Source organism: Chiloscyllium plagiosum, unplaced genomic scaffold (assembly GCF_037043375.1).
Source record: "Chiloscyllium plagiosum isolate Xiang-an unplaced genomic scaffold, Cpla_swu_hap1 HiC_scaffold_7, whole genome shotgun sequence".
Lineage (NCBI taxonomy): Eukaryota > Metazoa > Chordata > Chondrichthyes > Orectolobiformes > Hemiscylliidae > Chiloscyllium > Chiloscyllium plagiosum.
Window position 1 is genome coordinate 95,841,620 of NW_028270145.1, and position 24,797 is coordinate 95,866,416.

The 24,797-nt window shown below is 40.7% G+C and overlaps 1 protein-coding gene across 1 annotated transcript in view; it reads right to left on the reverse strand.

Annotated features, from left to right (window-relative positions):
- The window catches only part of LOC122551758 (high affinity cGMP-specific 3',5'-cyclic phosphodiesterase 9A), a 112,348-nt gene that overhangs the window by 25,071 nt on the left and 62,480 nt on the right, over positions 1–24,797 (reverse strand). Inside the window, exons 6-10 of the mRNA XM_043694198.2 lie at positions 23,230–23,289; positions 19,442–19,619; positions 11,751–11,873; positions 5,248–5,340; positions 572–639 (exon numbers count right to left, since the gene is read on the reverse strand). Coding sequence (XP_043550133.1) covers positions 572–639; positions 5,248–5,340; positions 11,751–11,873; positions 19,442–19,619; positions 23,230–23,289 — 522 coding nt within the window. The remainder of the gene's footprint in view (positions 1–571; positions 640–5,247; positions 5,341–11,750; positions 11,874–19,441; positions 19,620–23,229; positions 23,290–24,797) is intronic.

The window sequence follows — 24,797 nt, forward strand, 5'->3', positions numbered from 1 at the left end:
TGAGATTTATAAAAACATGAGGGACATAGATAATATAAATGACAAGAATCTTTTCCCCAGGGAGTGGGAGTTCAAAACTGGGGGGCATATTTTTAAGGTGAGAGGAGAAAGATGTAAAAAAGACATGGAGGGTAACTTTTCTGCACAGAGACTAGCTCATGAGTGGAATGATTTGCCACAGGAAGTGGTGAATGTAGGTACAGTTACAATGTTTAAAGACATTTGGATAAGTTCATGAATAGGAAAGGTTCAGAGGGATACAGGTCAATGCGGGCAGGTGGGACTAGTTTAATTTGGGAACCTAGTCAGCGTTGACAGGTTGGGTCGAAGTGTCTGTTTCCATGTTGTATGACCTTATGACCCTACTGTATGCAAGCTTTGTAAAAGGGTCTAAATGCACATGCCGATAATGAGCTTTCTCATGATTTGATTGTAAAACAATAGTCTTCACATTTCCCATTTGGCTGCGCTCGATGGTATCAGCCATGAACCCTCGAGTCAGTGAATATGTTATGAATAATTCACAAAAAATATAATAAACCCATCTCCCAGGGTGAATATTAATACTTACTTTATCATTCCTTCTCGAATCCGTTTAAACTGTTCTGTTGTCAAATTTCGGAATATGTTGTTTTCAGACTGTAGGTGCCAGAAATAACATAAATATTTACTAAGTGCTAATCATCAATTATAACCCAGGAACACCTCAGTAATAGCACTGGTATTGTTAGATGATTATGGGCAAAGCCATTGATTTCATTATGTGCAAAAAAAAGGATGGAATCACAGGATAAGACTCATAAAATGCTAATTAAAATAGACAGATCACAGATTATGATCCCCAAAATCAATAAAAAAATATATGAATTCACAGACAAGATTCCAAAAGTTATTAGAATCAAACAAGATAATCCACAAAAGGCTAATTAAAATCCTGGATGATGCCAAATATCATATATTGAAGGCAAATTTGACCTACTTAACTGCTATTCAGCATATGCATCCAATTGCACATGCATCACAAAATGAATATTTAAACATGGATTGGTTCTGGGTCCTCCTTTGTCATTTATATAAATGATTTGGAAGAGAATGCAGAAGGTTAGAAGTCACGCAACACCAGGTAATAGTCCAATAGGTTTATTTGAAACCACAAGCTTTTGGAGAACTATTCCTTCATCAGCTGAAGTGCAGGCATAGAATTTCTAGGCAGAGGGATCAATGGGCAGAGAGATGAAAGATCATACAAATGGTTTGAAGGTAATGGAGAATAATAAGACTTATTATTCAACACTCTAGTCACACCATTTGTATGATCTTTGATCTCTCTGCCCACTGATCTCTCTGCCTAGAAAATCTGTGCCTGTATGCTTTCCTTCACTTAACCTGATGAAGGAGCAGTGCTTCGAAAGCATGTGATTTCAAATTGACCTGTTGGAATATATCCTAGTGTCACATGACTTCTGACCTTGTCTACCCCAGTCCAACACCGGCACTTGCACATTGAGGATATAGAAGGCATGGTGAGAAAGTTTGGGGATAACACCAAAATTGGTGTCATATTAGACAGTGAAGAAGGTTTTCTAATATTACAAATGGGTCAATAAGCCGAAAAATGATAGGTGGAGTTTAATTTGGATAAATGAAAGGTGTTGAATTTTGATACAAGTAACAAGGGCAGGACTTACACAATTAAAGGTCTTAGGTGGTGTTGTAGAACAGAATGACCCAGGGGTTCAGGAACATAATTCTTTGAAGTTTACGTCACATCTGGACAGGATGATTAAAAAAGCATTTGGCACGCTTGCCTTCATTGCTCAGTCCTTTGACTGTAGGAGTTGGGTAGTCATGTTAAGGTTATATCAACATTGGTGAGATCTCTTCTGGAATCCTGCATCCAGTTCTAGTCACCTTGTTATAGGAAGGATATTACTAAGCTGGAGAGGCTTCAGAAGAGATTTACCAGGATGTTGCTGGGTATGGAAGGTTTAAGTTATAAAGAAAGGCTGAATAGGCTGGTACATTTTTCCTTTGAGCATAGGAGGTTAAGAGGCAATCTTATAGAAGTTTATAAAATCCTGAGGAGTATAAATACGCTTAATGGTAGGAGAGAGACTTTAAAAGGACAAGAGGGGCTAATTATTTTACCCTGACAGTGGTTCGTGTAGAAGTCAACTTCCTGATGAAGTGATGGATGCGGGCACAGTTACAACGTTTAAGAGATACTGAGATAAGTATATGAATAGGAAAAGTTTGGAGGGATATGAGCCAGGAGCAGGCAGATGAGACTAGTTTAGTTTGGGGTTATGTTCAGCATGGACTGGTTAGACAGAAGGGTTTTTTTTTAAGACTATGGCTCTATGTATATTCGTTGAGAATAAAGATGAAAATTACAGAATGCATATTTTGAAAGAAATCATGAATGATGTAAGTTTTGTGATGTCCATTTTGGGAACCCACAAACTGGCTAAGTTATCCTTAACCATGCGTTGTAGCTAATTTTATATGCCCACAATTTTGTAGCCAGTTATACCTGTGCACATTTCATTGGTTTCATTCAAGCAAAATGATTTAAATTAATACTTCAAAGGCTGTTTTGAATGGGTGCTTGGGATTATCCATGAATGGGATGGGCAATAAATTGGACCAACCAACAATTCCCACATTCCAAGAATGATTATTTTTAAAATATAGAGAAAAGCATACTTATTTTATTGTTTAAAAGTTACATTTTTATGAAATATTTAATTTTATAATATCAGGATAGTTTTTAATCACAGGACAGTTGTTACTAAGTCAGGATAGTAAATTTGATTTTTTAATATTTGAAAATTCATCAAATATTATTGTCAAAAAGTGAACTTCAATTTTTACAGAACTTGGCAACATAGAAGTAAACATAGGAATGATAGAAGGCTGTTTAGCATCCCAAACCCGTTCTGCAGTTAGATAATGACTGATCTGTATTCCATCTCTATTGATCTTTCCCTAACAAACAAATATTCATCTGTATTGAAAATTGTAATTGATCCAATATGCACACCATTCTCACTAGTGCATTCCAGATTTCTATTACCCTTTGTTTTTAACAAATGTTTCTTTCTCTCCTTTCCAGATGGCCCAGTCCATCTTTTAAGATAATGGCCACTTATTAGAGTCATAGAGTCACACAACATAGATACAGCTCTTCGGCCCACCATGCCAATGCCAATCATCAAACATCAAACCATAATAATCCCATTTAGCTGCACTTGGTCCATAGCCGATGATATCCTAGTATTTAAAGTGCTCATCCAGGTGCTTCTCCAATGTTGCAAAAGCACCTACCTTCACCACCCTCTCTGGCAGTCTGTTATATATATCTGCCACCCTCTGCGTGAAAGAAAATTCTCAGATCTCCTTGAAAACATTGACTCCTCACCTTAACTTATTCCCTGTGGTCTTAAACACATCTGCCGTGGGAAAAAGATTTTCACAATCTACTCTGTCTATGCCTCAGTCAGATCCCCCTCAGTGTCCTCTGAGCCAAGGAAAACAAACCCAACCTTATATAGTCTCTCCTTACAACTGAGACTTTTCATCTAGTGCATCATCCTGGTGAATCTCCTCTGTATCCTCTCCAGTGCAGATAGTGTGGTGACCAGAACTGCACATAGTATTCCATCTGTGGCCTGAACAATATTTTATAAAATTGTAACAAGACTTCCATGCTCCTATGTTCTACTTTCCAATTAATGAAGACAAGCATCCTGTCTGCCCTCTTCACCGAGTGATTGTAACAAAGTCAGCCAGCTGAACCTCATAGAATAAATTCCCTGATTTGGGCTGTTAATCTGATCCAATCAGGGAGCCCTGGATGGCAGATATAGACAGGAGTATCAGACATTCTGACACTCTGAGAGCTGACCCTGACGAGACCGTGCCAGCGTCAAAGACTTTCTATGTGTAAATAAAAGGTAACTTGGTGATGGGATAATGGCCTCTGTGCAGTTATTTCATTCACTAAACTGTTCATCTGTGCTGGCACATTCAGGAATCTATGGGCTTGTACAACAAGGTTCCTTTGGTCCTCAGTACTCCCTAAGGACCTACCATCCATTGTGTGTGTCCTTCAGTTATTGGACTGCCCAAAATGCATTAATCAGGATTGAATTCCATTTGACATTGATCTGCCCAATTTACCAGTTGAGCAATATCAGGTTGTAACCTGAGACCATCCTTCTCACTATCAAAAACACCACCCCTTTTCATGTCATCTACAAATTTACTAAATCATACCTTCAACATTCACATCCAAGTCTTTAACATACATAACTAACAGCAAAGGTCCAAGCACCAAACCACGTGTTACGCTGCTGGTCACAGGCTTCCAATCCCAAAGCATCCCTCTATCATCACCTTTTGCCTTCCATTTGCAAGCTAATTTTAGATTCAATTTATCAAATTGCCTTGGATTGCATGTGCTCTTACCTTTTAGACCAGTCTTCTATTGCGACCTCATCAAAGTCTGTACTGAAGCCCATGTAAACTGCACTATTGTGGAATCAAAATAAACTCACTAACCTTCACTGGAGCTGAGGGAGCCAAAGCATATTATTATTCTTTCATCTGGGCATTACTGGCTGGACCAACATTTGTTGGAAATCACCAGTTGCCTTTAAGAAAATGGTGATGTGCTGCCTTCTTGAACTGTTGCAATCTATTTGATATTGAGGAAGGAATTTCCAGGACAGTGACAGTGAAGGAATGGTGATGTTTTTTTTTCCCCCAAGACAGGATAGTGAGTCATTTGCAGGGAAACCTGTTCATGTTGGTGCAAGCCCAGGGTCCTGTGATGAGCAGTCACTGAAGGCAAGCCTAATGATGGGGTTTTGGTGCCTGTTTATCAAGCACTGTATTTCATGATGAAGTGGAACAAGGTGAAAGAAACTAGACCATGAGAGCAGTGGTACTGAATCTATTCTGCTTGCACTCACTATTAGGACATTAACTAAATTTTAAGGTATTGAAATACATAATTGTCAGTAACCAAATAGCACAATGTCAATAGAATAACAATAGACTTTTGCCTTCTGTTTAAAGTCACCTACAGCCAACCTAAATTCTCTTTTAAATGTAGAGATATGCATCTGCAGGGTGCAGAAAGTAGTGTCCTGAAACACATTTTAACTTTAACTTAATGTGTCTAATAAATTTAAATTGGCTGCTTTTAACCAATGACTTTCTCAGCGTTTAATGCAAAATTACCTTCTCCAGGATGTTAAAGGCCACAGAACAATGATGGTTCTCCAGGGGAGAGATGTCATTATATCTCAATGCCAGTTCTGTGCGAGCATTTATCTGAGGAAAAGCAAACAAGCTTTTGATTTTCCACTAAACTCACTTGACCAATAACAAAGAGAAAATACATGTTGATCAGGAGATCTTGAAGTGGCATATGTTAAACTACTGCCAATCACTACCTACCACACTGTAGGATGTGACCAATAATCCCATGCACTTTATAGACCAAATACAGTAGCAGTGCTGCTGGTCAGAAGTTTCTACTGGAGTATTGATTGGAATGAGGTCAGCCAGGTGGACATCATAAAATGAGTTCCCTTACTGGGGCTGTTAACCTGTTCCAATCAGGGAGCCCTAGCGGACAGATATAAACAGGAGTGTCTGCCCCTCTTCTGCGGTTATGTTAGAGCCCGGGTGTATCTGGAAAAGGAGCACGCGGTGTCGACCAACAACCTGGAGCTGTTCAGGGAGAGGTGGGCACCGCAGAGAGTGGAGTGCATTATTTCCCCCTCCAACTCTATTTTGATTTAGTCCCTACCCTCCCCTTCACTGTTTTGATCACACAGCACTGCCCTTTGATGTGAAGGGCAATGCTTGTCACTGGCCACTCGGGTGTTTTCCTATCTTTCTGGTGGTGGAAATTGAATAAAGATTCGTACACCTTGTGTCTCTCACTATGTCTCACACCTGCACACACACACCATGGGTGCTGGGGAAAAAATAAGCACTACCGCAGTTAGCCGGTAGTTTGGGGGGGAAAAAAAAACCAGGAGTGTATCAGACAGCATTGCCTTTTTTGTGAAGGGCACAGCTTGTCACTGGCCACTCGGGTGTTTGCCTAAAAAAAAGAAAAAAAGATAACAAAAAGAAGAAAAAAGAGTGTGGTGCTGGCCTGCTGCGCTTTTCCAGCACCACACTTTTCAATTCTGATGGAAGTGGACACCTTCGCCGGGCTGACTGAGCTTGGGAAACACCACCTGAATGAAGGCAATTGCAGAGCCTCACTCGGGACATATTCTGAAGATAGGGACTCAATGTAAACTCACAGCAAAACCTGAAACCAAAGCCGAGACTCGGCCAAGTGGTTAAAATTGTCTTCAGGATCGAGGCCAGCAAGCCATTGTAGCTGCTGATGATATGCGGACTCGAGACAGGGATAGAGTCCTACTAGCCCTGAATTGAGTCAGAGAACAGTTTGAGGAATGGGCAGCACCAGTTGTATTGCTTGTGGCATCTGATGGTTTGGTTTGCCTTTGCAGGGATTTCAAGTAAATGGTAAACCGCTTTTTGCAGCTGGATAAATACCCAATCCCTCACATAGAGGATTTACACACAAAACTGGCAGCAGGGCTGTTATTCATGAGGCTGAACATTAGCCAAGCGTATCTGTGACCGCGGTTAGATGAGGATTCCCAGAATTATGCTACTATTAATATCCGTAAGAGTTTGTACCAATAGACAATAGTGCCAATACGCCTTTTGCGTATCATCAGCCTGTACCATTTTCCAATTTATGATGGAATACATTTTATAAGGTCTACCCCAGGTTGCCATTTATCTGGATGACGTGCTAATAACAGGAAGATGAATAAAGAGCATTTAGAAAACTTGGACACAGTCCTTATATGTTTTCCAAAGTGGCCTTAAGAAGAAAAAATCTGTGTTCAGGGCACCCCAAGTGACCTACTTTGGCTACAGAGTTGACATGACTGGGTTATACTCGTTGGAAGATATAGTGAGGGTGATCAAAAATGCTCTGACTCTCCTCTCTGTACCACAGCTGAGGTTTTCCTTGGGATGGTGAATTATAACATTCATATGTAACCAGGTCTCCATTTTGGCACCCTTACATCTGCTATTGAAACAGGGTCAGACTTGGAAATGGTCTCATAGCCAAGATGTAGCCTTTAGGGAAGTGAAGAAGCAGCTATTGTCATCTGAGATATTGTGAGATGTGGTGCTGACAAGTGATGCCTTCCTGTATGGTACTGGGGTAGTGTTTGCTCACCAGTGGCCCAGCAAAAAGGAACATTTGATAGCTTATGCTTCCCAGAGTTTGGCTGATGACGAACAAAGATACAGAAGGAAGGTTTGGCGGCCATCTTTGGTGTGAGAAAGTTCCATCCATACTTTTTCGGATGTAAGTTTGTGACAGTGACAGACCACAAACCCTGATAGGGCTACGTAAAGAGGACAAGGAAATGCCAAACATAGCTTCAGGTTGAATTCAGCCATGGGCTCTCATTCTGAGTGCATACAATTGCAAATTTGAAAACAGTCTGGGAGGTCAAGTGGCAAATGTGGATGCCTTGAGTTGTCTTTCACTGGTGGATATGGCAGGAGCGCTGCCACTGGAAGAGCCTGTTCTGGTTTTAAACCTTATGGACACCCTTCTTGTCACCGCTGATAATATCAGACTGTGGACGCAAAAAGATCCCATCTCCGCAAAACTAAACCAGCTGGTGGTGTTGGGGGAGATAAAAGGGCCACCACAAGAAAAATTGAAACTTTTCTGGACCTGGTGAGACCAGAAGACAGCATATTATTATGGAGAGTGAGAGCGATTGTCCGGAGCCAAGGTCGCCAGCAGGGACTGGCTGAACTCTACCAGGGTCATCCAGGGGTTTCCAAAATGAAGACGTTGGTGAGAAGTTCTGTCTCACCAGGATTGGATGTTGACATAGCCACATTGGTGGGGCAGTGTCCAGAGTGCCAACAAGGACAAAATTACAATCAGCAGCTTCCCCACATTCATGGGAATGGACAGGTAAATTCTGGACTCTGCTACAAGTCAACTATGCCGGTCCTTTCGTGTACTCTATGATTTTAATCATTGTGGACATCAATTCAAAGTGATTGGACATGTGTCAAACACAGGAATGACAATTGCAAAGTTGTGAGCAGCTTTTACAATACATGGACTCCCATGAACAACAGGCCATTATTTACCAGCACAGAATTTGAGTATGTCCTCAAATTACATGTAAGGACAGTCCCTTACCATCGATCATCTAATGTTCTGGTGGAAAGTGCAGTCCAAATTTTGAAGGCGGGCTTAAACAAACAGCCGACAGCTTCACTCAATAGCAAACTGTCCCAGTCCCTGTTGGAATACAGGACCACCCCTGATGCAACTACATAAATAGCACCAGCAGAGTTGCTCACGGGCAGAAGACTCTGCACAAAGTCAAACCTGATTATCCTGGACCTTGGGGGGGGGTGGGTGAAATGGCATCAGGAATGCCAATACCAGACACAAGATTCCTCTATGCGAGAGAGGCAGTTTAGTTCAGGGGACGAACTTTGGTAAGAAGCATGATTGAGGTGAGGTCAGATCCCATGACGTACAAAGTTTGAGTAGGTGAGATGGTCCTGAAAAAGCACATGGACCACATGAAAGCTGCAACCTCACAAACTGAGGGGAACATACCCAGCCCCTCAGAACACCTGGCAAGGCTGTCGGAACCCATGGGTTCTCCGCCTTCACCTAGCATTGAAGAAACATCTGAGGACGAGATGGACACAGTAAATGTTGTAGCCTCTACACCATTACCATTCAAAGAAGATGAATTTTGGCCGAGATGCTCCGGTTGCAAGATGCGGGCTACAATCCAGTACCCACTGCCTGTACCCAATACTGAGTCAGAGGAACTGGACCTGGTGCAAAAACATCCCAGGACAAGCTACAGGAAAAAGAAGTCTTAGGACTTAGGTGGGGGAGGGATGTAGTGATTGGAACAAGGTCAGGTAGACCTCATAGAATATGAGTTCCCTGATTGGGGCTATAAACCTGGTTCAATCAAGGAGACCTGGCTGACAAGAATGTTAGGGTTTCTGTTCACTCTTGGAGCAGGCACTGAGGTAGCTGGATTAGTGCTATGTACTATGCACGTGTAAGTAAATGGTGAGGTAGTGACAGGATACCGGCCTTGGTGGAGTTATTTCACATAGCTTCCCCGTTAGCGTGATCTGTGTGTAATCTTATCTTCAAACAAAAGCCCACATTATTGTTTTGCTAATCCTTGTTGTGCGATTGGTATGTTTATAACAAAAAACATACAACACAGTGCTCCAAATTCACATCTCCAACTTAAAGATACCAAAGGCACCAATTTTTATAGAAATTTGAGGTATAATGCATGTAAGGTTTCTGCATGCATTTTATAAATAATGTCCTTATTATCTTGCAATGACATCTTGACAAGTAACAAATAACTCCAATGAGTTTTGAAGTCTTGTTGAAATAATAAATAAACCTATAAACGTATAATCCCATGCAGCTCCAGTTCCATAGCAAAGAAGTTCAGTACATTAGATTTAAATAAGTCTCGATTACTCAGTTTCCTAATATTATCAGCCACATTTTATGGTTCTGCTGTAGCAAAGGATGCATCTATTGGGATTAGCAGGTAGATAAATTTCAACTGAAGGTATGGAAGATGATAGTCTAAAATTTGGATCATCCAAAGATAAAGTCTTCATTTAAAAAATGAACGATTAAGAAACATTTTCATTAAAGATCAGAGTAGATTACCATCATTATTTTAACATTGATGTGCAGTGGCTTTTCTTGCTTGTAAAGCTGTATGAAGAAGGTAATCATCCTTCACTTTGCTTCAAAAGGCAGTCTACAACTTTACCATTCAGGATAAACCACTTTCAGGAGGATGCTGTACTTGTCATGTGAGTGCATTAGGAAATGCATACAATCTCAAATCTGCTAGCAGCTCAAATTATCTACAATCCCAAAGCCTATTCACACTATACTGCCAGCAAGATAGATGCATCTTCCTCGTAGGTCCACCAGAGGTGCAAATATCTAATGAATGTAAAAGATATTTGACATAGTCCCCATTGGATCCAAATAGCTACTATCTTTAGAGCATCAGTAACATTGAGAGATACTGTTATGAGATACTTATGAGATAAGAAAATTGACCACATGTCACATCTGATGTAAAGCAGTGACTTTTTTATAATCGGTGTCTGTGCATCCTGTTCTTAACTCTCCCAATCTACTGGAGATTACAATATCTCTTGTCATTTTTTTCATTTACTCATGAGATGTGAGCTACTAGCAAGGCCAACATTAATTGCTCATCACGAAATGACTTTGAGAAGGTGGTGGTGAGCTGCTTTCTTGAACAGCTACAGTTGTCAGGGTGAAGGAATCTCAAGTCAGAGCTGTCAGATTTGAAAGGTGCTGTTGAAGGAGCGTGGGTGAGTTGCTGTAACATATCCTGGAGATGATACTGCCACTGTGCATCGGTGGTGAAGGGGGCGAATGTTCAAGAGAGTGAGTGTGATGCCAATGAAGTGGGATGCTCCACTCTGGATGGTGTTGACCTTTATGTTGTTTGAGTTGCTGTCACTCGTACAAAAGGAAAGTATTCCAGCACACTGCAGACTTGTATGTTAATTGTTTATTGTGAATAGGCATTTGGGAAACAGGCCCGCGGGGGTGGCACAGTAGCTCAGTGGTTAGCACTGCTGCCACACAGTGCCAGGAACCCAGGTTCGATTTTGGTGACTTACTTTGTGGAGTTTGCAAATTTTCCCTATGTCCACATGGGCTTCCTCCGGGTGGTCCAGTTTCCTCCCTCAATCCGAAGATGTGCAGGTTAGATGGATTGGCCACGCTAAATTGTCCGAAGTGTCCAGGGGTATGCAGCTTAGGTAGATTAGCCATAGGAAATACAGCATTACAGGGAAAGGTAGGGGGTGTGGGATGCTCTGAGTAGGTCAGTGTGGACTCGATCGGTAAAAAGGCCTGCTTCCACACCGTAGGGATTCTATGATTCTATTCTATGATTATATAAAAAGCTGAACTCTGGACTGAACATGGGTTCGATAAACTACTGGACTCCCTCAACCCAACAAGCAGTATGGGTTTGTCTGCTCTTGGCCAGTCAATTATCCACAAGGTAGACCACGAAACCCAGAAATGTTATCATGGAGGTCAGGTGGGATGGAACTTTATGATCTTCCAGGAATAATTGAAACCCACTACAGCGCCTGTGGCAGGAAAACATGGAAGTACTGGAAAATAGAAATATTGACTTTCCTGGATCTCATTGTCCAATTGTCAGCAATGATATAACACGGTGACCTAGGGCTAGTAATTTCCCATCTTGACATGAACACAACAGTGAAGGCTATGGACTACAAACAGAGGGTTGCTCACACAGGTACTATATTAAATCAAGGATGTGATCTTTCATTACTTACCACTCCAACTTAGCTATTTTAGTTGATCTAAAGTACATGAGTATGTTTGTACACAAAAAAAAGTCCATGCTGTGCAAGTAATGAAGGAGCCCAAATATTTGATAGCAAACTTCTGCCTTTTCCTGCTATTGTTATCAATGTAATCAGAAAAACATTAATGGCTTATATAAATTGCATAAATAAACAAATATATATGCAAAACAGTGCCATGTTAATATGTTTCCAATGGATATTATTACCTGATATGCATTGTTATAGCCTGGATGGTCCAGATCATGGCATATTGCTGAGGTGAGCATGGTTAGGATATCAATATCATCCATTTTGTTTTGAAGGTCTGTTAACCAGATCAACCCATACATCTGTATGAAACAAAATGAGACACACTATGAAATAAATTCAATACAGTTGCCCAAGGTGGGAATTGAACCCAAGTCCCTGGTGCTGTGAGGCTGCAGCACTAACCACTGTGCCACTCACTGTCCAGTTTCCAGCAAATGATCAGGTTGACCACTGACAAACATCACAGCCATGTCATCTACCACAGCCAATACGATTCATTGCTCACTAAGACTTACATGTCTCTTCCTGGAAATAGATTTAATTCTTGGACTTCATGAACTTTGACTTAAAGCCGATTTATTCAAGATACTCACTACTTTTATGCTAATGAATCAACAGTTGTCTACACAGCACAATTCCAAGACAGTCATAAATGTAGCTGATAAATAGTTCTCATTATTACATCTGATTCACTGTGACTGTTTAAATAGCACGACAGCTTTTCCAGACAGTTTTACTGTGACAGTTCAGTTCATTGCTGCTGAGTTATAACATTCAATGTAAACACACACATACACACATTCCTTCAGTATAACTGAGTGGCATAGTGGCTCAGTGGTTAGCACTGCTGCCTCCCAATGCCAGAGATCGGTGTTCAATTCCAGTCTTGAGTGACTGTCTGTGTGGACTCCTGCCAGGTGCTCTGATTTCTTTCCACAGTGCAAAGATATACAAGTTAGGTAGTTTGGCTGTACTAAATTGCTTTGTGGTGTGTAGGCTAGATGGGTTAGCTATGCCAAATGCAAGGATTATAGGGTGGGATGCTCTTGAGAGGGTTGGTGCAGATATGATGAGCCAAGCAGGGGTTTTTAGTTCCACAACAAGACAGAAACACATTAAAACAAGTGACCTGCTTGATCAATTTATCATCACCAGGATTCTTTTATTTCCCTCATTTCAGTTAATTTCATGTAACTAATTTAAATTTTAGGTTCATATCTACATTTGAAGATGGTCATTGCCTGACACTTGTGTGGTGTGCATGGATATCAGCAAACATCCACTATCCTGAGGAACTCCTGCAGAGATGTCCTGGAGCTGACAATACTGAACTCCGACAACCACAACCATCTTCCTTTGTGCTAGAGATGACACCAATCAGTGGAGAGTTTCCGCTGATTCACATGAAGCAATAAAAGATGGAATTCCCTGTGACAATACGATGAGAAACCTCGGCAAAGGTGTCCTGAAGCTTCTCAATTCAGGACCATCACCAACTTTCCGATGGTAGCTCACCACCAAGCTGTCCAGAGCAATCAGCGATGGATAACAAATGATGGCCTTGCCAACATGGCTCACGTGCCACACAAGATCTTAAAAAACTTCTTAGCTTATAGCAAGTAATCAGTAAACATATGTAAAGTAATGGTGTGGTAAATTTCATCCTGCAAGATTCTGTCATATTTATCAAGAGAATACAAACAGTTTATTTGGGACTACCTTCAGCAAACATGGGAAGCATTAGACAAAGCATTTGCCACCCTCCAATCATCTGGCACTACAGCAGTGGACAGTGGAGATGCAAAGAGCACCATTAAATGCACAGCAATCTCTTTCTTAATTTCTTGTAGTAACATAGGGTATATCCTATCTGGCCCAGGACACTTATCTACCCTTATGTTTTCAAAATTTTCAGTACATCCACTTTCTTAACATGAACATGTTCGAACATCTCAGTTTCTTTCACCCTGTCCTCAGTCATGAATACTGAAGCAAAATATTCATTAAGGACCTCCCCTACCTCCTACAACTCCAGGCACAAGTAGGCTCCATTATCGCTGATCGGCCCTACCCTCACCCGGGCCATCCTCTTATTCCACACAAAAGTGTAGAATGCCTTAGGGTTTTCCTTAATCTTACACACTAATGCTTTTTGATGCACCCTTCTAACTTTCCTAAGTCCATTCTTTAGTTCCTTCCTGGCTTACCTTGTAATCCTCCAGAGTTCTGTCTGATTCTTGTCTCCTCAAACTTAAGTAAGCTTTCCTTTTTCTCTTGACGAGATATTCTGCATCCCTTGTTACCCACAGTTTTCTCAATATGCCATCCCTTCCTTGCCTCCGTGGACAAACCTGTCCAGCACTATCAGCAAGTGTTCCCTAAACAACTTCCACATTTCTGTCATGTATATACCTGTTCCCAATTTAGGTGTCCCAGTTCCTGCCTAATAGCATTGTAATTCCCCCTCCACCAATTAAACACTTTCACGTACTATCTGCACCTATCCCTCTCCATAACAACAGTAAAGGTCAGGGAGTTGTGATCACTATCACCAAAATACTTTCCCACTAAAGGATCTGACACCTGACCTGTTTCATTGCCAAGCACTAAATCAAATATGGCCTCCCCTCTAGTTGGCCTATCTACATATTGAGTCAGGAAGTTTTCCTACACATACCTGACAAAAACTGCTCCATCAAAACTATTAGATCCAAGAATATTCCAATCAATATTAGGGAAGTTAAAGTCACCTATCACAACAACACTGTTATTCCTGCACCTTTTCAAAATCTGCCTCCCAATCTGCTCCTCCATGGTTCTGTTGCTATTGGGTGTTCTGTAGAAAACTCCCAATAAAGTGACTGCTCCTTTCCTGTTTCTGACTTCCACACATACTGACTCTGTGGAGAAACCCTCCTCAATGACCTACCTTTCTGCAGCTGTGATACTATCCCTGATTAGCAATGCCACTCCCCACCTCTTTTATCTCCAACCTCCACCCCATTCCTTTTGAAACATCCAAACCTTGGAACATCCAACACCATTCCTGCCCCTGTGATATCCAAGTCTCCGTAATGCCACAACATCATAGTTTCAAGTCTTGATCCATGCTCTAAGTTCATCACCCTTATTCCTGATACTTCTTGTGTTAATAGAGACACACTTAAACCCATCGCATTGACAGCAACTTCACCCTATCAACTCTTTATCCCTTCTTATAGACTCTCTGCATGCTGTATCTGCCTTTTCTCTAGCTACTCCATCCTCAGATCTGTAACTCTGGTTCCCACCACCCTCAATACCCGCCTCCCCCCCTCCCCTGCCAAACTAGGTGGCAAATGTTACTCCCTTATTCAATAAAGCAAATAGGGATAATCCTGGGAATTACAGACCAGTCCCAGACCCAGATGGGGGCGGAACGGTGGCTCAGTAGTTAGCAGCACTATTGCATCCCAGCACCAGGTTCGATTCCTGCCTTGTGTGACTGTCTGTGTGGAGTTTGCACATTCTCCCTGTATCTGCATGGGTTTCCTCCGGGTGCTCCGGTTTCCTCCCACAATCCAAAGATGTGCTGGTTAGGTGGATTGGCCATGCTAAATTGCCCAAAGTGTTTAGGCATGTGTAGGTTAGGTGCATTAGTTGGGGTAAATGTAGAGAAGTAGGGGAATGGCTCATGGTGGGTTACACTTCGGAAAGTTGGTGTGGACTTGTTGGACTGAAGGGCCTGTTTCTATACTGTTGGGATTCAATGATTTAGTCAGTCTTACGTCTGTGGTGGGTAAATTATTGGAGAGGATTCTGAGAGACAGGATTTATGATTACTTGAAAAATGAAAGTTTGATTAGAGATAGCCAGCATGGCTTTGTGAGGGGCAAGTCATGCCCCACAAACCTTACTGAGTTCTTTGAGGATGTGACAAAATACATTGATGAAGGTAGAACAGTGGATGTGGGGTATATGGATTTTACCAAGGTATTTGATAAGGTTCCCCGTGTAGGCTCATTCAGAAAATTAGAAGGCATAGGATACAGGGAAATTTGGCTGTCGGATACAGCATTGGTTAGCCCATAGAAAACAGAGGATGGTAGTAGATGGAAAGTATTCAGCCTGGAGCTTGGTGACCAGTGGTGTTCTGCAAGGATCGGTTCTGGGACCTCTGCTCTTTGTGGTTTTTATAAATGACTTGGATGAGGAAGTAAAAGGGTGGGTTAGAAATTTTGCCAATGATACAAAAGTTGGTGGAGTCGTGGATATTGTGGAGGGCTGTTGTAGGTTGCAACGGGACATTGACAGGATGCAGAACTGGGCTGAGAAGAGGCAGATGGAGTTCAACCTGGAAAACTGTGAAGTGATTTATTTTGGAAGGTCAAATTTGAATGCATATTACAGAGATAAAGGCAGGATTCTTGGCAGTGTGGAGGAACAGAGGGATCTTGGGGTCCAGCTCCATAGATCCTTCAAATTTGCCACCCAAGTTAATAGGGTTATTAAGAAGGTGCATGGCATATTGGTGTGGGTTTCATTAGCAGGAGGTTTGAGTTTAAGAGCTGCAGCTCTATAAAGCTGGTTAGACCATACTTGGAATATTGTGTTCAGTTCTGGTCACCTCATTAAAGGAAGGATTTGGAAGCTTTACAGATAGTGCAGAGGAGATTTCCAAGATGCTGCCTGGACTGGAAGGCATATCTTATGAAGAAAGGTTGAGGGAGCTGAGGCCTTTCACATTGGAGTGAAGAAGGGTTAGAGGCAACTTGATAGAGGTGTACAAGATGGTGATTGGAAGAAGGTTTAGGGGAGATGTCAGAGGTAGGTTCTTTACACAGAGAGTGGTGGTAGTAGAGTCAGATACATTAGGGACATTTAAACGACTCTTGGACAGGTACATGGACAATAGTAAAATGAAGGGTATGTAGGTTAGTCTGATCTTAGAGTAGGATAAAAGGTCAGCACAACATCAAGGGCCAAAGGGCCTGTACTGTGCTGTACTATTCTATGCTCTAAACACAACAACCCCAATAAATATTAACAATATGGAGAGAAAGGGATGCCAGTTATTTATGACAAAATGTGTGAAGAGTTTACTATTAATGGGCCAGATATTTTACAAGTTGCTGGGTGCGTCATTTGAAATTTCTGTTTTCATTAAATTTCAATGTAACATTAATACCGAATAGGAGAAATGCAGGCAAATGTCAGTGAAGCCCACACTCCATGAAAAAGTATTTAAAAATGGATAGGGTAAATAAAAAGAAACTTTCAATTAGCTGAAGCTTCAATAACCAAGGGAGATAGAGTTAAGGGAATTGAACTTTGAATCAAAGATGAGATAAAGAAAAATATTTTCATGCTCTGAATGATTCAGTTTTGAATGATAAGCTGAAAGAATGGTCCTTACAGATTCAAGAGTAAGCTTAAAAGGGAACTGGATATTTGGAAGTGAAGAAGAGATGGAAAGGGTATGGGGAAAGATTGGGGAAATGGGACTTATTGCACTGCTCATCGAAAGAGATGGACTCAATGGACAAACTGGTCTCTTTTGTGCTGTGGTTCTATGCCTTCACACGGGTTGAGGCCATTGCAAATGGGCTAATACTATTCTTATATAACATTGACACACATGCAGCCTCAATGGTATTTATTACGTAATACTCCGGAGGGAGAGCCCTGGTTGATTTTACCTCCCTCGTACAGGGCATGAATGCCAACTGCAACACCATGTCTCTGACTGCCACTCCAGCTGAGTTGGTCATGCAGTGCAGAATGGGCTTAAAACGGAGCCTTGACTCCTCTATTGAAAAATCTATCAGTAAAGATTTTTGACCTCTCATTTATTATTAAGGGATTAATAAACTCTTAAACACATATGAATGCATGACATACAAAAAAAGCTTGCACTTTAAAAGTATACCTTTGAATGTGATCTGCACTGGTCTTTTATTCATAACGCTCTTAAAATTAGTCACTGCAGATAATTACATAGTATTTGATATTAATATGTATCATTAATCCTCAGAATGTAATTTTCTCCCAGGTTATAACACATATCTTTTAATGACACTTCTAATGAATGTATTTTTTCCATTTAGCCCAATTTAATTTTTTTCCCATTATTCTTTCATGGGCTGTGGGTGTTTTGCTGTCAGTAATTGTCCTTGAAATGGGTGGCTTGCTTCACAGTGCAGTTAACAGTAAACCAGACCGCAGTGGTTGTCACATGTGGTCCAGATGTGGTTTCCTTCCCTAAAGAACCAGATTAGTTCTTACCATAGTCAGGAAGGATTTCTTGGTGTCCATTACTAAGACTAGTTTTATATTGCAGATTTATTCATTAAATTTCAATTCCACGAGTTGCCATAATGGGATTTGATCCCATAGCTCCACAGCATTACTTGTGCCATCTAGATTTCAATCATACCACCATCTCCCGATCATCTCGGTGTTCTGTTTAAACTTAGTGGAGTCATTAGCCCTGGTATTAATTGGAAAGCAGCTTCTAAGACAGGATTGGTTGAAACCTCATTACATTTATCAGATGATAGCCCACGGGTAATCAATGGGAAGTCATTCAATCAATTTTGCTTTTATAATGTATTGAATTGGAGAAGTTTGGGGCTTTTTAAAAGAATGATAGTTATTGACACATCACTTGATAACCTGATTGGCATAGACCTTCTGCTAAGGGAACAATGTACCCAGAATACACTATGTCAATTTAGGGAAGGTGAAGTTATATTCAATTTTCCATGCAATCTCATTTTCATTAGTCCAGAAATTAAACCTTCTGTAAATCAGTGTATAATTTACTGCAATTGATTTGTGTCAAGAACAAGGCATCACTCAGAACCATGAGGAAGGTTAGAAATGCAAGCCAGTGAACAATTCTTTAACTAACTGATTCCATGCACCTTTTATTCAGTTAAAGTTACTGTTTTTTTTTTAAATCTCCCTTTCATAAACACGAGTTGTGACCATCAAACAATTGAAGCTACACAGGTGACTAGGAGCAATGTAATGGACACAATCAAATACATGTTTTATCACCTTTGCATCTTGGAGGAAGATTACCAGTTTTGTGGGTGGTTTGGCTTTGAATAAAAGTCAATGGATGCTCATGTGAAAAGTAGTGAAGGTCAACTGACTTTTAAAATTCTTCAATATTTCATGTTATTTCATTCATCCTGCTCAGATTACACTGAGATTGATCAGAAATCATGCACAATTTCCAGGTCATTGGCATTGTGGAATTGAATAACACAGAACTGAAAGACTCCAGACTATAGAGCCTTGTATCATTTGAGTCAAGCTCAACAATTTGAAATTAGCTTCACTGCTACAGAGGGACTGTAAAACTGCCTGGGTGAAAAGTGTCTGAATGTATAGACTGAATTTACATCAGACTTGGTTGCAAAGCCCTCTGTATTTGGACAGCTTTCTGACATTCACTGTTCAGCCTCACTCACATGAAATAGATTATTGGGCAAGATATCAAAGGTCGATTGCTTCCCAGTGAACTATACCCCAAACATGATTCAGCCACTTCAAGACTTGCGATGACAATTCTCTTGGTTTTCAGAGCTGAGAGGAAGGAATTCCAATTATACTCAAAACCAGAAATGTAGTAAAAATGAAAATAAAGCAAACATATCTCAAGTTTGGAGACTTAAAAGACAATTTTGATCTGATTTACCATGTGGGAAGCCCACTGGATCAGGTGGGACACCCATTTTACAACCCACCCAATGTTACACATTGATTTCAATAGAGTTTGAAAATGGATGAGTTCCAAACCAGCATTGCATCCAATATTATCAGGGTCCCACCACCAGGTAAGTTAAATTTGTGCCCTTTGCACCAGTAATTATCTTACCATCTGGGTGACACAGAAGCAATGCTTGAAGTTATGGAAGGGAATGTTGTTATAATGGCGATACACCTCAAAAAGGAACTGTTGCAGAACTTCCATTTCAATGTTGAATTTGTTCATAAAATCCAAGTCTATGTACATCAGTTGAAGGAGCACCATGATCTCTGCATCTTCCCATTGCCTGGTGTGAAAAGAGTCTTGAGGTTAACACAAAATCATCACCAGTGTCAAAATATTGAAATATTTTGGGTGCATTTGCACTCACCTATCAATCTGAGACTTGTAGTTGAAGATCAGACTCAAGCCCAACAAAATCAAATTTATAATATCTGGCATGAATTATAACAGCCTTGCCCCAAAATGTAAGCAGTTGACAGATTTAGAGACATGTATATGTAGACAGATCTCTCCCCCAATAGTGAAACGTGAAACATGTAAACGTTAAGAAAATAAATTTATGTTCTTCACAGGAGCAATGGTTCAGTGGTATTTATCAAATAAGAGACAAGATTGGGAGTGAAAGATTGGAAAGACTTGATAAGAGAAGGGTGGCATATCAGAAAAGATGCCTTTGCATCTCTTATTAAAATTTGGCCTTGGATCAAACATGAATGCATGCAAATGCTGGACTGACAGTCATATCACTGCTTAAACCTCTGCTCTTCTTCTGCAAGAGAAAGTAAAAATCATTGGTTGATGTGAAGCACTGCAGAAAGACAAGGGAGGCAAACCAAATAAAGCTGGAAGCAAAATCTCCAAATGCACTTTAAAGTTGGCATTCACTTTACAAATTTAGTCACAATTATCAACATTGTCTGGCACCACTAAGACTTTGGGGGTTTATTGTTATTAACTGCAAATAGACCACAGCTAGCAAAGAGTTGTCCAAATAGAGTGACTCTCAAATTCATATGATTATCCATGCCCTCTATGTTGCAGGCCTCATAAATCTGAAAAAAAAAGCAGGACTCCTACACAAGTCTTTGATTGTTTTACAATTGCATTAGTTCACTGTCAAAAACTGGTGCTACCTTGAATTTAATTTCAATTCCGATTACATGTTCATTGTAGCCATTGCTTTGGAACAGTGATATGAATGATAATGGGATGTAATTGCTTTCATCCAATTTGATAAGCTTGAAAAAAAAAGACATAATTAACTGTGGTACAGATAAATAGTAAACAAAGCCATGAGAATAAACAGCCAACCCAGCTGATAGATGTATTTGCATTCTTAATAAAAATCAATTATGCATCACCATGGTGTTCACCAGACATGATGACAAAAAAAGTCTTCCTCCTACTTGTAAATTACTCCCAGTCCTCATCTATTTAAGAATCACGTAATACAGAAAATTAGCTCTTTGAAAGAGTTATCTAATTATTTCCAAGCCTCTCCATTTTGTTCATCCATTGTTCTGTGTTCCTCACAAAGACCCTGCTTTCCTCTCTCTACTAATTTCAATGAAAGACATGTACATGACAGGGTTACAAGGCTGATAAAGTCCATAGATGGCCAAGTCTTGGAGGAACGTGCCTGTTCAGAAATTGGATTATTCAAAACAACAGGGGCCCTACAGGGGTATAGGATGTGCAGGGAGAAACTCAAAGAAGCAATTAGGATGGAAAATGCTGGCAGGGAGGATCCCAAGATATTCTACAGGTATATCAAAGGGGAAGCGAATAACCAGGGAACGAGTAGACCCTATTAGGGACCATGGGGGAACTCTGTGCATGAAGCCTGAGGATATTGGTAAATGGTTAAATGTTTACTTCACATCTGTCTTTAATTGGGAGATGGAAGATTCAAGTACAGAACATGAGATGATGGACTGTGAAGTTCTTGAACTAATTGATTAAGAAGCGAGAAGGCATTAAAGATCTGGATGAGTTATATCCCAGGCTGGTTCAGAAGACAAAGGAAAACATTTTCAGGGGCCCTGACTTGAATTTTTAAATCATCTCTGGCCACAGTGGAGGTGCCAGAGAACTGGAAAACAGCTAATGTGGTTCCACTTTACAAGCAGGGTGGTAGAGATAAACCAGAGAACTATAGATCAGTGAGTCTAATGCCAATGACAGGAAAACTATTGGAGAAAATAGTGAAAGGGAAAATTATTCTCCATTTAGAGTAGCAAGGTTTCATCAGGGATAGTCAGCAATGCTATGTTAGAAGAAGGTCAGGCTTAACAAATCCAATGGAATTTTTGGAGGAGGTGGCCAAGTGTTTGGATGAGGATAGGGCAGTTGATGTAGTTTTTTCTGGATTTCAGCAAGGTCTTTGACATGGTTCCATATGAGAAACTTATAAAGAAGGTAAACGCTCATAGGATCCTGGGTAACTTGACAAGATGGATTCAAAATCAGCTTAGTGACAGGAGACGTCTACCTCACCAGTAGAGTTGAACTTGAGAAGTCCAAACTCTCCTCTGATTTACATTATTTCCTGTGGATGGGCCTGGACTCTGTTCGGGACTTTCTGATGACAGTATATCTAGGTCTATGGTTGCAAAGTACACCAAGTGAACAAATTGTTACATTTCAATTGACTCCCAGACTTACTTACAGTATATTCACACTGGTAGTGCATAGACAGTTATCTTGAATTAACCAATCAGATTAGCAGCTGCGAGTCATGAATGTCTTCCTGATTCACTTATGAGTTTTGTCACAGGTGATTAACCAATTTTTGAAAAAAAAATGTCTGGATTCAAGGTGGAAATGTCATTCCAACATTCACAAGCTTATCATAAACTTCTATTCCATTTTATGTTAGAACCACTTGGTGGAGCAAGCTCAAATGGAAGAATAGCCTAATCCTGATATTTAGTTCGATATTCCTCTGGTTCCATCATTGTTTCTTGCTACCTAATGATCAGTTACAAACAACCCCACCTAACTGAATGCCTGATAGTATTGAAAGATAAGTTTTAAGTTGTACACTTATGATGAGTTTGGAATGGTGCTTGTATTCCAATCTAGAGATTTGTTGGTACCAATGAAGTGTCACAATGCACGCTGACAATCTGCACGTTTCCTGCTGTCAATGTGCGATGGAATGTAGGTTGTAACATTAATAACAGTGATGGAATCACTGCTTATCTTATCAATTTATAAGCATTAGCTGACAGCAGCTAGTACACATACTACTTAAAATTGACTAATACTTGGGGTCAATCATAATTAACAACGTTTCCGAGAAGATTAGATTATTTACAGAGTGGAAACAGGCCCTTCGGCCCAACAAGCCCACATCGACCCGCCACACACCCAGACCCATTCCCCTCTTTACCTAACACTATGGGCAATTTAGCATGGCCAATTCACCTAACCTGCACATTTTTGGACGGTGGGAGGTAAACCGGAGCACCCGGAGGAAACCCAAGCAAACACGGGGAGAATGTGCAAACTCCACACAGTCAATCACCTGAGGCGGGAATTGAACCCCGGTCTCTAGCACTGTGAGGCAGCAGTGCTAACCACTGTGTCACCGTGCCACCCCTAGATACAAACCAAAACATTAACAGCAGACAAGTCTGTCAATTATTAATTCAGAAATATAGATGGGCTTCCAGTTGGACAAATATTGGGCCGATATTTATCATTCAGTTCAAATACACAAGTAATTGTGGGCTGTTGTCCAGTGGCTGTTGTCCAGTGAGCTAGAAAACTTGAATTCAAGTCCCACCTTTTACATGTCTTAACATATCTGAACAGGTCATTCAAAACCAACAACAATTAATTGATACTGATTAAAAACTTGCGCTGGGAAGACCCCAAGGCTTGCGTACCAGTTATCAAAGGTTGGTGTCTTCAGATACTGTCTGACTTCTTCTGTGACCTCAAGACTGCTGCAGTGAAAAAGAATAAGTGATATTTTAAGAGAGATCTCACTTACTCTGTCAACAGCAATGATGTCCCTCGAATTAACAGCTGGTTAGCAATATTTAGCTGGCTACTCAGGTCTAATAAAGCTTCTATTTCTATTCAAGGTTCTGTTCTTGTTTTAGGAGATAAGGTAATCAAATCATCTTAGCCAAGGAGAAGGCCACTTGTTCCACCCAAGGATTATAGAGTTGGCCAAAGTTACTGCTTCTTTGCACAGAATATGGCAAACAACTCACTGACTGAGTTAAGTTAATCTGACACAAATAGAAGTCATGTAATTCCTACAGCAGCTAAAATACCTTCTGTACCATGGAATGAAAGTTTTCACTTATCATAATGAGGAATAACTTCAATATTTGTTTTGGTTATTTCGTGATTCCTGTACATTTCAGCACACCATTGAGCAAAAGTTGCAACACTGGAAGCCCAATTCTTTTCATTAAATTGAGTCCCAAATGCCTTTTCAGGGGAATGTAAAGTCTCATGGTACTATTCGGGTCTTACCTGGCCAAAATCTTCCTCCAGGAATATTAGCTTTGCTGTTTGGGGTTGATGGGACTTCAGTGTCAGTTGCTGCTGAGTTTGGCTTCCAATGTCCAACAAATTCATTCAGTCATAATCATAGAGTCATGCAATACAAGAGGGGCACTTCAGCCCATTTAGTCCACACTGACAAAAAAACCCATCACTTATCTACTTTTACAACCTTGAATGTTATGCCATTTCAAGTGCTCATCCAAGTAATTTTTGAAGGTTTGGAGTTTACCTGCCTCTGCTATCCTCCCAGGCAGTGTATTCCAGATTCCCAGTGCCCTCTGGGTAGAAAGAACACCTTTCCATAAAATCCCTCTAAACCTCCTACCCATCATCTTATAATGAGGCCTTGTTGTTACTGACTCTTCAACTAAGGGGAATAGTTGCTTTCTATCCACCTTGTCCATGTTCTCATAGACTTATACACTTCAAACAGATCAGCTTCTATGATCACAAAAATAAGCCCATCTGAACCTATCCAGCCTCTCCTTGGAGCAAAACTGCTGCAAACAACATCCTCGTAAATCTCCTCTGCACTCCCTTCATTGTTTAGAGTCATAGAGATGTAAAGCATGGAAACAGACCCTTCAGTCCAACCCGTCCATGCCGACCAGATATCCCAAACCAATCTAGTCCCATCTGCCAGCACCCAGCCCATATCCCTCTAAACCCTTCCTATTCATATACCAATCCAGATGCCTTTTAAATGTTACTGTCGTACTAGCCTCCACCACTTCTTCTGGCAGCTCATTCCATACATGTACTACCCTCTGCATGAAAAAAAATTGCCCCTCAGGTATCTTTTATATCTTTCCCCTCTCACCCTAAACCTATGCCCTCTAGTTCTGGACATCCGCACCCCAGGGAAGAGACTTTGCCTATTTATCCTATCCATGCCCTTCATGATTTTATAAACCATGCTCCAGGGAAAACAGCC